Source organism: Electrophorus electricus, chromosome 14, assembly GCF_013358815.1.
Source record: "Electrophorus electricus isolate fEleEle1 chromosome 14, fEleEle1.pri, whole genome shotgun sequence".
Lineage (NCBI taxonomy): Eukaryota > Metazoa > Chordata > Actinopteri > Gymnotiformes > Gymnotidae > Electrophorus > Electrophorus electricus.
Window position 1 is genome coordinate 1,469,786 of NC_049548.1, and position 14,960 is coordinate 1,484,745.

The 14,960-nt window shown below is 43.4% G+C and overlaps 1 protein-coding gene across 7 annotated transcripts in view; it reads right to left on the minus strand.

The window, feature by feature from the left end:
* Positions 1-12,409, minus strand: part of exoc6 (exocyst complex component 6) — a 28,693-nt gene extending 16,284 nt beyond the window's left edge. For 4 of the 7 annotated variants that reach the window (XM_027021669.2, XM_027021668.2, XM_027021667.2 and 1 more), the window contains exons 1-8: positions 12,282-12,409; positions 6,576-6,747; positions 4,232-4,279; positions 4,002-4,092; positions 3,561-3,606; positions 1,724-1,928; positions 1,343-1,495; positions 1,040-1,108 (exon numbers count right to left, since the gene is read on the minus strand). In XM_027021669.2, the coding sequence (XP_026877470.2) occupies positions 1,040-1,108; positions 1,343-1,495; positions 1,724-1,928; positions 3,561-3,606; positions 4,002-4,092; positions 4,232-4,279; positions 6,576-6,747; positions 12,282-12,409 (912 nt within the window). Of the gene's footprint in view, positions 1-1,039; positions 1,109-1,342; positions 1,496-1,723; positions 1,929-3,560; positions 3,607-4,001; positions 4,093-4,231; positions 4,280-6,575; positions 6,748-11,503; positions 11,628-12,281 lie in introns of those variants that run through there. The other 3 variants (XM_027021670.2, XM_027021671.2, XM_027021666.2) reach the window with 1 other exon arrangement.
* Between the last annotated feature and the right edge of the window lie 2,551 nt (positions 12,410-14,960).

Consider the following 14,960-nt stretch of genomic DNA (forward strand, 5'->3'; position numbering starts at 1 on the left):
CAAAAGGCTTGAAACACAATACATAGTGTAAAAGACTAACATTTCTTCTGCCAAGTTCCTGCTACAGCAAGCTACAGAATACAGGAACGCCTGTGTCTCCTGCTTAGACCAGTCAAAAGCCACACCACCCCAACACCTTCCATCCAGGCTCAGCAAATCAGACCCATCACTGTGAGAATGTGGGCCAGACTGAAATGTTCTGGCAGGGCCATGTCCTCACATGGCTGGAGGAGACAAGGGCAAGGGGCACCGAGGGCAACCTCCGGGGGCGCGAACCCCGAGTAATGCATGCAGGACACGGATCATTTCCTGATGCGCTACCACACAACATTAACGGCTCCGCTCCGCGGCCGGTGTTCGTGTGATAACGAGGATGGTGAAAGTAACAGATCTTGTCATGGGCCGCGCAGCACAAGCTCGTCTCTGCCGTGAGCTCGCCGGCCTTCCCCTGCCTCGCTTCACCGTCTGCAGTGATGTGTGCGTGACTCATCAGCCCACCTTATCCCACCCCTCCTGAGCCATCTCATTAGCCAAGCCGTTCGGGACACACCATTGGTCACTGACACGTCCTCAGGCCGGGGTGCGAGGGGCATCCATGCCCCAGCTTGGCCCTTTCTCTCCGTTTTGTTTTCACAATATAACGGGGGTTAGTGCTCGGTCAAGCCTATCGGACGCTGGCCACCCCTGCACGCCACCCTCCTCCGGTTTTTTTAAGGACTTCAGGGCTAGTAATCCCCTGGGCAGCACCAGAGCACAGCACTGCGCTAACTTCCTCTGAACTCTGGGTTTAAGCGGGACATAATGCGACGGCACACCTGTGGAAACAGGATATGCCTTCTCTAGCATACGCCACTGACGTGTGGTAAACCACCTGGGGGAGCAGTGTCTGACCGATAACACACCGTCAGCACAGAAAGCAGCCGGCCGAGCGGAGCACTCCATAGGGAATACCCAAATAACGTAATAATAAATAACATTGAAAAAATAATATGGAATGATATTGTCTTTTTCAGTCACAGACAATGTCACACTTACGTACCAACACAGTGTAGATGTGAAGACACCGGTAGACAGGAGAGAAGTCCACTAGGTCGTGTGCAGTTAGAACCTCAACAGGAAACCCAAAGACTCATGGTAAGGCCTCATTATTTCAACGCTGAGCTTGTCTACTGCGAACATGACTTCACCATGCTGTGTAATTTCTCAAACAACGTCACTAAATTAAACTAGTTCTTTGGAAGCTTCTATCATTTTTTCTCTCATTTTTTATGACATTCAGAAGCATTAGAATTTTTTTGTTGTTTGGCAATTTAAAACATCAAAAAGGGGCCAGAGGTCATACTTCATCGTCCCCCTCGTCTTCATCTGTGGCGTCCTCGGTGGCGAGGCCATTGTGCTGGAAGGCTCCTCGTCCGTTGAGGCTGTACAGGGGTTTAGTGCAGCCCGCGCTCACATGCTTCTGCACAGTGCTCAGGAACGTCCTGTGCTGCTGCGCCTGGAGCAGGAGAACGTTCCGGCACAATTAGGGGGACTGTCCCGCTGGACATGACAAGCAAACGGAGCTAAGGGCAGCCCACAAGAATCCGAATCCACTTTTCACAGCCTCATCTGGTGCTGTGAAGGACCCTGAGGCCTGTGACCTGATTGGCTACTTCCAAAACTAACTAAACAAACAAAGCCAACAGGACTTGTGCTGACTGCTGCCTTCCCCTCGGACTCTCACCTGCCTCATGGCCGTCTCGCCGATCTTATCCGAGTGCTTCCTGATGCTCTCCAGGAAGTCTTTCAGGTCAGACATGGAGACCTCTTTGATCTCCTCGCGGAGCTTTGGAAGCGTCTCGGCCATGATCTGGCAGAAGCGGTACTGGCTCACGCGGGGGATGTAAATGTTCTCCAACTGCTCCATGGTTTTCAGGGCAGCATAATATCTGATACAGAGGACCACAACGACACAAAGTGTGTTACTGGAACACTAACCTTTACCTGAAGTACCAATCTCTTTTCTCTTTATGAAAGATGCTAGTAATAAGCATTTTCTTTGTTTGTTTGTTTGCACCTCAACATCTAAAGCAAGAATAGGTGTCTCGTTTATGTGTAATAAAAGATTAGGGTTCAGGAAGGGTCATCACGGAGAAGGGGACGACCCATGGTTTAGAGGCATGCGCTGCACCGAGACTCATAAATAAAAAACATATTACTATAACCTGATTAAAAATGACAGTATCATGAAAGATTTCAGTCAGGTAAGCACTGGTAAATCAGATAAACAGAGAGTGTTCACAAGATATCGGATTCTTATCCTGGACCTTTGATTTTTTCTTTGAATTCTTGAATTCAGAGAGACACCGATCACACAGCTGTATCAGATAAGGACCTCACCTGTTCATTTCTATAAGAACACACATCTGTATCTGATAAGGACCTCACCTGTTCATTTCTATAAGAATTTGTAAGGCCTTTTCATCTCCATACAGTGGAAAAAAGGTGTGTTCCCTTTTAAAATCTTGTCTAAACTGTTATCAGTGGAACGGTTGCGTCAGGCACTCCTCCCAAACATGTCGTACTGACCCACTGGAAAACCAGGTTCAAATAATGCTCAGTTATCAAGAAACGGAGCTACGGTTCTGGAAGGAGGTCACTTCTCTTGTTAACCTGTGTGACTCTAATCCGGCCATAAGGAGACCTGTTCTAATTCTGCCACAGCGTAGATTCAGGATGGCAAGGGACTTGATTTCTGTTTCAATCAGAATGGTGGCCATCTCTAAGTAGCACTCGTAGAGCGACTGATACCTAAGCCAAAAGATTTCTGGAGTAGCTGAAGATGTTTTTGACCTTTACAAACTGTAAATGCATGATTTAGCACCCACACATGCTGCAGTCTCCACAGTAAGTTAAACATTTAGCATATTGAAGCAGTTTCATCAAGATGTCTTGTAACTCATGTCGGCATGTTGGGGCCTTCAAAGAGGAACTAAACATTTCTGCACTTCCACATCCTACTCCCCATGCCACCTTGCTCCAGAACAGCACATGGCCTCGAGCATTTGCGCTAGTCTTGAGAAAACTGTTCTACACTTCCATGGAGAGTCGCCCTTCCGGGCCGGCGTTACATGTGAACTGCAAAAGAATTCCTGCTGATTCAGGCTTGGGATGGGTCATTAGGTAGAAGGGGGGACCCACGGATTAGTGGAGGTATGCACCGCACTAACTGCCTCCATTTGAAGGTGCCCCCGTGATGGGCTGGGGCAGCTCGGCGCTGTGAAGAAGGGCACACAAGGTCAATTGTCTTTGTTTCTGAACTGTTTACCCGTCCGTGATATGCTATGTCCAGCCGAGATGATGAGGATGGACAAAGAAGGGTGATTATTTTCAGGCTTGGCGTGACCTCATACAGGACAACGGCTAAAAGGAGCGAGCGCTTCCAGGGAACGCAGCTTCAAACCTCTCGACTTGTTTGTGGCTGAACTAAAGCAACGTGACTGAAGCAACACATTTCCAACAGACTCATCACCTAAGAGATCAAGTGTCGATATAATCAAAAACTTGTGAGTGGTGGTTACCTTTTGGATTCAAGCTGCTCCTTAAGTTTGCTGTACATTTCCAGAACTTATGACCAGAAGAAGAAAGAGCAAAAACAACACACATGATTAGAATCATTTTAAATCTCATGGTCCACAAAGTTCCAACAGAATTTAAAACACTTTCATGAATTTTTTGTTGTGAATTAAAAAAAAAAAAAAAAGCGCAGTTCTAAAGAAACACATGAAAGCAAGAACAAATTAAGAAATTAAAATGTTAAGGACCAGTGTGCCTGATTGCTTGCTCATTTTCCAAACTGACTAACAGGATCACTCCAATTTTGCTGCTTCAGTTTTGCCAATGGATTCACGTAGTCATTTTTGATGAAAATGTTGGAAAAATTGGGTGCAAGTGATCCACCTTTAATGGTGTGCATATGGGTGTGTTTGGGGCAGGCGAGCTTCCGATCGGCTGGGTCTTACCAGGGATGCAGAGGTGGAGCTTCTCCACAGTAGTGGCCATGTTCCTCTGCTGGACCCTGCAACGGATGACCTCTTCCGTCTGGGCCGTCACCTTCCAGAAGGTCAAAGAGCACAGAGCCCTCACAATTAACAAGACCGCTCATTCTGTGGTGCTAATGTCCAATCACGCTGCATTCCCTTCCTCCTCCTGCAGAAGGATGTGCTCATGAAAGCCCTGCACTGTACTGTACCTCTCGTCCAGCGTCCTGGAGTCTTCGATTGGTGTCGGTCACTTGGCCCTAAAAACATATTACTTTAGTTAGATCAAAAAAGGCACAGAGTGCTCTGTCATATCTGTTCTCCGTTGGAATCAGATCATGCTCCATGAGGGCTCAGGGACAAAGGGAGGCAAGTTCAAATTAAATGTGCCACGGGAACTGGAACTTTTGGCTGGCCGAGTGCTTTTAAGTGCGGTAATCACTAGTGACAGCCCTTTCTAACAGATTCTATGACAAACCTCTCGATTCTGCTCGGGATTTTTGAACTTCACTTGTTTCTCCGGGTCTGTCAAACAATTCAAATCAATGACCCAATTGACCACTGGTCCCTTCTTGATAACCTCAATGAGCTCTATGCATCGCTCTTTGTCCGGGGCAAAAAGTGCCTAGCGCTTTCTGCCAATTACATGTTCGGGGATTCTTTTTATTCCATGTTTTTTTTTTTTGTGCCGAACAGGAACGCCGGGAAGCTGATTGGTGCGGAGACCTCAGCAGCGCAGCCATGCAGGTGCAGGGAGCACAAGGCTGCACACTTTCCCACACAGGATGTCTCATTAGGTCATCGAAGGGAGCATTACTAAAAGTCTCATTAATCCTGGGACAAAGGAGTCCCGGCAACCCCGCTGACGCGCTATCGGCCCTCTCGTTATCTGAATATGCTGGTCTCTAACATGGTCCTAATGAAAGGGTTTTGGCAAGCCACCCCTCTGCTGTTTGGTGCATGGGTTTCACTCTCGGTGGGCGGTGGGCAGGGAGCTAAGGGGGTTGGCTTGAAGTCTGGTCTGGGGTTTGAGCATGCTAGTGGACGTCTCACCCACGGATGAGATTGTCCAGTGTCTCAGTGCTTAATGGCAGAATGTAACCAATATTGCTTCAAAATAGTTTTTAAGATGGTTTTCAGAAAATATAATTTGGACTAAAAACTGAGAAGTGAATACATAATCATCATTGCTTTCAGTATATCCAAAATCTATTTATATCTATGCTATTTTGACACTAGGAAATGGTCTCAACTGCTTCACCCCTTTAGAAAGCTTTTCCATCTCCTCTCTTACTCCAGCAAACACATGTCTGTACCATGCGACATCCCCGCCTACATAACAGCAGATCTCCCTCGTGCATTTTCAATCTGAACAGACCATTAATATTTTTTCAGACGTCAGCTTTCCCTTAAGGACGATTCCCACAGTGCCCTTCTCCTTGCACACAGCCAGTCACCTGCTCCTTTCTTGTGTGTGTTGTGCCACAACTCACTTTCAACAGAATGTCAAACCCTGACCCCTGACCTGACGTTCAGTCTCCACAACATGCAAGGACATTCCAGCCATATGGCTACATATGCAGATTCAGACTAAGGGATCACCTTCAGAAATAACTGAAACATAACCAACAGTGACTCTGCTGTGTGGAGGGACCCAGCTGGACAAGCCCTGGATTCCAGCATCCTGCTCTAGAGCCAGTGACTGTACTACAGGTGGGGAAGGCATCATGATTGACCTTATGAGCAGGAGGTGTCTCTCGCTGAACATAACACACCGGGGAGAAAGACGTCCCGTGAATGTAGGGCTCCTCTCAATGACAGCTCTGCAGCACATAAGTGCCGTCCTCTTGTTTCATTAAAAACAATAACTAAGCTTCAGTGTTGTTGTTTGTGTCAATTACGTTGTAATAGACTTTATCAAAAACATCAAGACACCCTCTATAAATTCTGAAAAATGAATTTTTGTGAAGTTATTTACATTTACTTCACTAAAAGATGGTAGGTTAACTGGGAATATAACAGAAAACGCCCCTGAGTAATGAACTTGCAAGATTGCAGGGTGCCACTTAGGGAAAAGGTTCCAGTCAGGCAACCTTCCAAATTCCAGAAGCAGCCTTAAGACTGGGAGGACTGACTGTACCTTCATCATTTTGTTAATATATAGCACCAGACCCTAGTGAAGACCCTTTTATAGTGCAATTATTCAAGTCAAATGTGGACCTTCAAAAAAGGTTACGACCTTTACAAAGAACTTCATGCGTCCAAATACTTTTTGTTAAGTTCTGTTTTGTATAAATTATTACCAAAACAACCTTTTGCTAATTAATAAAATTATCCCAGATTATGCCAACTTCACTACTCCACATATCAAGTGCTATTCAGTTTCTAGGTAGTACTTGTTTCCTTAGAATCAGAAACATCACTGAATAGCTTGCATGCAATTTGGAAAAACAGAAGAACGATACAAGCACTCTGATTGCTATTTCTGGGCCAGTATGTTAGTCAGGTTCCTGCTTCCTGATGGGAAAGCCCCTCCGAGGTGCTCACGGCACTTACCATCAGCTTCTCTGCATCGGCGCGAACCTTGAGCAGCTCGGTGATGGCGTCGACGAAACCCTGATGGTGGAAGTTACACATTTTCTCGATCTCTCTGTCATGGTTTCGTATTCTGGCATCGAGCTTCTCCATGAACCTCTTGTGCGCATTAGGCTGGTCATCATACACAGATCTGCAATGGTGGTGTCATCAGGTCAATGGTTATGTATGCAGTGTTTTCGTGTCGTAGTTGACTTAGGGTTATGTCTAACTTGGGCTACTCAGTGAGCAGCATCGTTTGGTAAACGTTACTGTGGATGCTGATATCTCAGAACTTCTAGATAGTCTGTGTTTTATGAATCACGCCGTTCACACGATCGGAAAGTAAATTACTTTGGTCAACGTAATAAGGACAATTATTTTAATATATGTTAAAATATATTGCCAGAAATGTATCAACATGTATAAATCTAATTTAATATAGGTGTAGTATAATATAAAATATATATAAAATACAGTAGTCCTAGTAGTGCTAACTGATGTTAGGGGCAGTGGTAGCTCAGGTGCTTGATTACTATTCAGAAAGTTCCTGGTTCAAGCCCCACCAGATTGCCACTGCTTGGCTGCTCAGCAAGACCCTTAACCCTCAATTACTCAGGTTGTACTCAGTCATAGTTGTAAGTTAGATAAAAGTGTCAGCTACATGCAGTAAAATGCTTTAATCACTCAACTGTGCAATTAATTTTAATCATTTATACTTTTAGGAGGGTTACACATAATCCACACCAATACTGAAGTTAACTTTTTCCCTTCCAAATAAAAATTTGATTCTGATTCTTCATATTAGCTTTAGAGACATGATACATGAGGCCTTAACTGTCTGAATTCCATACTGTAATCCTGGCATGCTGGTGAATGATATATTATTTGGCTCTACCGCTGCATCTACTGCGGCCCCTGTCCTGAATGCTCCACCCTTCTCTCGGGGTGGGGGCTTACTGAGAGGCCGCCTTTACCTTCGGCCTGGCCGACTTGCTGCAGAGGGACTGAACAGGTGTGGCGTGCTGTGCAGAGAGGAGCAGAGGCCGCTGGGAGGCAGTAAGGTCTGCGAGCTCCCTGGGCCCGCCTCAGCTGCTCCAGATGGCCAGTGCATGCGGTCAGTGTGAGGTGGCTCCCAGCGGGCTATACGGGTGTAGTCCTCAGGGCCGGTGAGTCACAGTGGTGTAGTAGAGGGCAAACAGCGGCACCCCCCCCCCCCAACCCATAGACACTCAGTTATCGTTGAAGGTCGTGGTGGTTGTTTTTTGTTGGTGCGCTGCGTGAAGCTGTCACCTTTATTCTGCACATTCTGGTGAACAGGAAATTGTGCTTTCTAGCAGAAAAGCAACATATATATATACATATATATATATATATATATATATATATATATATATATATATATATATATATATATATATATATAAAATTATTATGTCCCATGTAGGTCACATACCTGTCCCAAATGAAAGAATGTCTGTTTTGTTAAGTAAACTGTAACGTTAGCCTCCTTGCCATTCTTCAATTAAGGTCAGCCTTCCATGTACCAAAAAAATGGCTAATACCATAAAACCAACTAGCATTAAAATATCTCTACATCTGCTCACTAAACATATTTCACTGTATATTCGTCATAAACATGTCATGAGTGCGGAAAAAAACCATCAATTCAAACAATAACTGCTGCCTCCATAAGGCCTAGGGTATTACTCCTATAAATCACTTCTGGGTGACAAGTGTGATAAGTGAGATTAGACCTCGGTATTAATAATGTATTAAAACTACTTGCCAGTACTATCAAAAGCACCATGCTGTCAGAATTCTGTAAATACACTGTGCAGAGAAAACAAATGAGAATTTGATACATACTTCAAGTGCGCCCCCTTGTGGACGACAATGGAAATGAGCACTAAATATTTAAATACATTTAGTCTTGACAAAATAATTTGTCTCATCTTATATCTACCACTTTACACTTACTGAAATATTAATGAAATTAATGTAATAAGATGTACAAGTTAAGCCAAATAATTTCTATGTGGTGTGAACATGCCTCTCACCAACTCAAATAGAGCCATGAATATCAATCTGAATAATCCTACATTACTTCGTCCACAAATCCCAGCCACTTAATTACATCTGCATTTCTCAAATACTTTCATTCACCATCAGCTGTCACATATAAAAAACTAGAACATCTAATGGCATGCTTTCCTGAGTTACATGCTCAGATCAATTAAGTTTTGTTATTTGATGTTACTGGTCTGCTCATATCCTGTTGCGCTGACTCAGCGTACCCACAGCCAATTAAAGGGTACGTCTTTAGGGGTGAAACGCACAGCCTCGACTAATGTCCACTGCTGCTCCACACAGAGGAAAGAGCAGGTGAGCGTGTCAAGGTGGCAGACGCTTCCTTCGAGCCCCATGCAAGGTCCACTGTGACCTCAGTGGCCAGCTGACAGCAATACACAGGTGTGGTGGTGACACGAGTGATATCACCATAAGGTTACCTTCATCAATAAGAACCTTTTACAAATGTGAACTTCTGCTGAATGCGATCCCAGATCTACGCAGCACAAAGAAATGCTGAACTCAAAAAAACACTTCAGAATGGACTGCAAGGGCAAATTTCCCCAGATCTAGATTAGGCCTAAACCTAGATTAACTGACTCTGCAGTTCAGTGCAGGACTAGGCCGAACCTTCCCCAATGCACAAGCTTGAGCTCATGGAGCACAAACGTGCGAGTGCGGTCTCAGTTTGAGAAGGTAACTTCATTAGCAGCTCCTTTGATCTTCCAGCACTGCCAGCGGCTCCTGAAATACTGCCATAATTTCAGGTTTCTTTATGGTCACCCAGCAAATTACCTCCTCATAACAAACCAACATTACCTCCCCATTTCAAAGAGTTCCTGCTTAGTTCCTTACTCGAGGGCTGGGAGAACAGATGAGCCCATGTGTAGTGTGAATGCAGCCTTCAGCATAAATGAATGTTTTTCCATCAGTCAGTAAACGGTTCAACGACACCACCTGTCTGCTGAAAAACGTCCGTTGCTGTTGCCTCCCTTGTACTTTAAACCTTATAATACTTATGCTATATCTTGGTAGGTTAGTATTCCTTAATCCCTCTACAACCCCCTCCTCCTCACTACTGGCTCCTTATACATTAGAGCTAATCCCTCCACATTTTTTTTTAAACATTTACATTTTCACAGCATTAAGATGATACTTTTACAAATATGAATGAAAACAACTTGTATAATTGAGGGTTAAGGGCCTTGCTCAGGGGCCCAACAGTGGCAACCTGGCAGTGTTGGGACTTGAACTGGTAACCTTCCGATTACTAGTCGAGCAAATTTCTTCAGATCTACAACACATCTACATCTACAACACAACTCTTGGCCAGAGTCATCAAGGACAGCTCACTTCCTATCCATTTGTTGGGTGCACACGGACACACACAGACACGCTCAAACACAGACAGAGTGACAAGGTTCTCCAACCACATTGCCTGTTGTTCCTCCTCCTTCCTGTTATTGTGGCCCACAGATCAAAAGGTTGCTTTCTCATGCCTTCTGCCAGGAAAGATAGTGAAGGAACATGGAAGTCCCACCTTTTTCACTCCCAGGCTCTACAATCGCTGGAGATGCAGCTATACCACAGACTGTATCAGCTCTGAAGAAAAGCGGCTGACAACAAACAGCAAAAGGACACAGCCCACTCCTATGACGTTGACCTAAAACAGAGCTGGACGGTAGCGTTACATGAAGAAAGAATGAAATTGCCATGACTCGGCAACATTAACACCGCAAACTACACCTCAAAAGAGGCCGGATGTTCGGACCCAGCTGATGGCTACTGCCACTATGCCACTGAGCAAGGCCCTCCAGGCACTACTGCTCCAGGTGGACTGGCCCGGCAGCTACTCTGGCATTCAAAGTGCCAGCTAAAGAAAACGTAAATCTCTTCACACCAGTCCTGACTAATTTAAACAACTCGTTAACTGGTTATAAAGAACACCGTCGGTCAGTAGCAGTACTAATTGAACAGGTGTGCCAAGCGTAGCTCGAGGCTAGGTGAGCTAGCAGGTTAGCTTACATGCTAACGTCACCTGTTTCAATTAACGAGCGCCAAACTCGTAAGCTCTGGCCGTTAAACGCGCGAGCGCAAGTAAACCGTCACATCTGACCAAAGCACCCTCGAGACGTTTACGGTCTCTGAGAAAACCGTTAAAGGGATGAGTCTCGCGGTCAGGTGTACATTCGCTGGTCTTCAGCTAACTAAATAACCCCAAAAAGGAAAGTATGCCTTTGCGAAATCTCAAAATAACGCGAACGAAGTCTAACCTACGGGGATGTTTTTAGAAAGGTTCGTTAGACAGCATGCGGGTGTCACTACGGCGCATTAGCCAGCAGCCGTTAGCCAGACCGAGTGCTTCGTGGCCACAGGGCGATGTTGTGATTATACCAACTGTACAGGTTTGTTAATTACTGGGAGATTTGTCATTATGGAACAAAACCTCCCTAACATAATGACACAGCTAATTATCAGTCATGTGGTGGCCTGTGTAAAAACATTAAAACAAAAATGCCAGACAGCTCAAGACAACGTTACCAGGTGGACAGCGCTCCTACCTCTGGCCTGACCTACGAATAACAGTCCTGAGGCAAGAAATAAATAACAATACCTGAATTATTGACAGTATCTTCTCTTGCTCATCCAAGCTACCCAGCTAAATTTATTTTAGAATTTTTAGTGGGCTGACTTCTAGCTAGCTAGCTAGATTGCAACGGGGAAGTTAACGTTGTCTTAGCAAACAAAGGCCCGATTCCATCCATCTTTTCGTGAGGAGACATACTACAACACGTTACAAACAAAAACCTCGGAAATATGAGACAAGCCAAATCTCCTACCGAAGCGTTGGACCGACGCAAGCCGTGTCCGTGCTTTCAATTTCTTGCAATATACGTTCATGCTCGGTGATGCACTCCAAGGTTTCATTCTCCGCCATGTTAGTTGTATTCATCACAGTGCTGATTTGTGACAATGCGGCTGAAAACGCAATGGCCATTGTCGACCGACAGAGGGAGATGTTTGGCAATCACTACGTGTCGAGATGGATTTCGTTGCCACGCATAAAGATGTCCTTAGTGTTATTATATTTAGACCTAATTAATTAATTAATACCGCGGTTTGAGTTATGTAATTAAGAGTACACACTGCTGCCAACCAGTACGGTTATAGGCTATTGTTATTGTCAGAGCAAATTAATGGAGAAGCCCAATATAATTATCACTGGTATTATGCTATTACTATGCTATTACTGTTAATGTTGTTGTTAGTGGTGGTAATGGTAGTAGCAGCAGTAATATATAGTAATAGTATTGCATCTAGTTAGTAACCTGTATTAATCAGTATTTATAAAGACTGCCAATAGTATTTATTGGTAGTTTCTAAAGTTAGATAGCTACAGCACAGCAAATCTGCTAGAGGGTTGTGGCCGCATCACACACATTTTTCAGCTGTTCTGAATTTCCCTCCTTGTACAAACAAAATTTGTAATGATTCACATAAAGCTTGATATAGCCAAATGGCTTGCATGACAATGCAAAATACCAGTCACCAATGCAAAGGTCAGTGCTTTCATGTAAATCATTCTCTTTTCACTTATGCTAATGAGGACAATAATACCTTAAAGTTGTTCCCAAAGGCAAGTCTACGGATTCAAGTTCAGCCAAAACGTTCCCGTAGGTTTTTTCCTCTCTTAGGTCTTTTCCTGGGGGGCTTGGTAGTGGAGCCCTCAGCCTTCTGTCTTCCATGTTCCCCTCTCTGTGAAAAGTGTGTTGAGGGTTGCAGAGCCCCTCACCCCTGTGCTCCAAACAGGATAACATAGCTCCATGAGTCAGTCAAAAAGTGCAACGCATGCAGAAATCCAGGCCCCGTGATCCTCAGTACTTTGAATCTAACAAAACAGACATAATCACTTTTTTTTGTTAAATATTTCCCATGTTACAGCTTAATTGCATGCTATTGAAGGACCAGTCCATATAACATGTTTTCAGAGATTTGGGTTTATTTTAAAAGGTATTTGTCTTTCTACTAAAATGCATTTATAATAGTATTTTCTGTTAAAATACAGCATGAAAGCTTGAACAAGGGCCTGTCACAGTGCATGCATGTGTGCGTGCATGTGTGTGTGTTTCAGAGAGAGCAAGTAACAGGATTATTATTATAGCAATAATAATATTGTTGTTATTATTAGGCTATTATAATGAAGTTAATTTGTTAGTTATGAATAATAATAATATGGTAAGGAGAATTGTGTCTTCCTTATATTAATATATATAAACAGAGAGCGAATACTTGATGAAAGGGAAATGGATAGGGAAAGAGAGTTCCTATTTTACAGTCTATCTGGTTGTCTCACAAATCTCACTTTATTAAATACCACATTTTCTAAACAATTTAACCTGTTGGTGGATCGGAAATATATGACCACCGGATGGCGCTGTAGCTCCAGGAAACATCGGTACTCCATTAGGCCTCAATTTCTCCCGCTTTACATGTAATGCTCATGCAATAACTTTTTGGAGATATTTTGGAGAAATTCAAGGTATTTTGGTATTAAAATGTTTTCTGAGTAGTAAGATTAATCACATGAGTCTGGATACTGAAATAATTGAGAATGTTCCATTATTGCAAAGCTCCAAAGTTTAATTTGTTTTCCTAAAGGAATCCTCCAGTATCTTTCAACTGAATCTCGAGTCACTGTGTCTGCAATGAATAGTCAGTTAATTATGGACAGTAATGATATGTTTGATGAAGCCTGTGTGTTACTAATCATCAGAACTCATCAAAGTTACTATCTGTGGAAACTGTCACACTCCCTGCCTCTGCTCCTCCCACACTACCTCATACAGCCTCGCTGTCTCCCTGATCACCGGTCACTCCCTTCCGATCTGTTTCCCATTTCCCATCTCTATTTAATCCCTGCTCCCCCTTGCTTTCTGTGCAAAGTCTCCTGGGCCTTCTCTTGAGTCTGAGTGTTTGTGTTTGTCTGGTTTGCTGTCTGACCTTGGCTTTGAGTTTTTCCTGCCCCTCTAATAAAAGTACGTTTGCAATTGTGTGATTTGTACTGGCCATCCACGACAGCCATATGCTACAGGTGTGATAGATTAGGTTGGATCCTTGAAGTGTCAGTAAGTGGGAAAAAAGTTCTGGAGCAAATCCACAGAGAAATATTGGTCTTTTCCAGGTTCTAAACATACCAGATTCTACTCGATTGGTATCAAGCCCTTCATGAGCAGGAAGAACAGCGTGGGCAGGGCATGAGTTTCCCAAAATGGGATTTGAACCCATTTTTCATTTCTACTAGTGTGTCCTTATGCTGTGATACGAAGTCTCCCCCATATTAATTGAGCAGTGACGGTTGCCCTTGTCAAATAAATAGCATTATAAATGGATAAAATTATAATTATTTTTAGAAGGTTCAAAGCAAGTTTTGACATTACTAATGTCCTGTAATGTTCTAATGTACTATTATGGTCTAAGTTACTGTAAGTCCAGACTTATAAGTCAGTAATATATCCACCTCACATTTATCCTGCACTTTATGTTGGTTGCTTTTGTCAGCTCTCACCCTCAAAACACTGACCAGAAATTGGCTGTAAAGCATCCTTTGCTTTTATTGTAGTTTTTTTGTGAAATGCCTACAAGGTGCAGACAAAATACTGAAAAAAAACCCCAGAAGGACTTTGAAATAAATTTAAACAAGCTTCAAAGAAAAAATGTAGGGGACTGAATCACAATTGCAATGGCATCTGTGTAGATGAGTCATATTAGACTAAATGACCAAAACACCAGTTCCAAATCAGTTCACAGTGCAAATAAGATTTTCCATTTTTCCATTGCTCAAACATCTTAACAACACACTATTTCATTATGCAGTTCAGGACTTTTATGACTTTTATGATTGATATGTAGGTTACTTAATTAAAATTAAATGTAAACATTTCATTTACTTTTGGTAAATGTTTTCAGAAAACAAGGAAAGCACAGAGGCATGCACTCAAATGAGCAAGAAGTTTTTGTAATTTAAACCATTTGCTTTTATTTATTGTAAGGTGGACATGTTTAAGCTCATGCTGTCCTCATCGTCACTGTTTCCTTGATTTCTGAATTTTGTATTTGTCACAGTACAGCCGTACATGTATATAAGTCTTGTGTTTGAGTCTGTGTAGGTCGATGTTTGAACCCAATAGCCTGTGTGCTATGCTCGTGTTGATGTGACTAAATAAACGTGTTTGTCCTACAAACTCGTCCCCGCATCTTGCTCAGCCTCCACATCACAGTATTTTGGAGAGCAAAAGC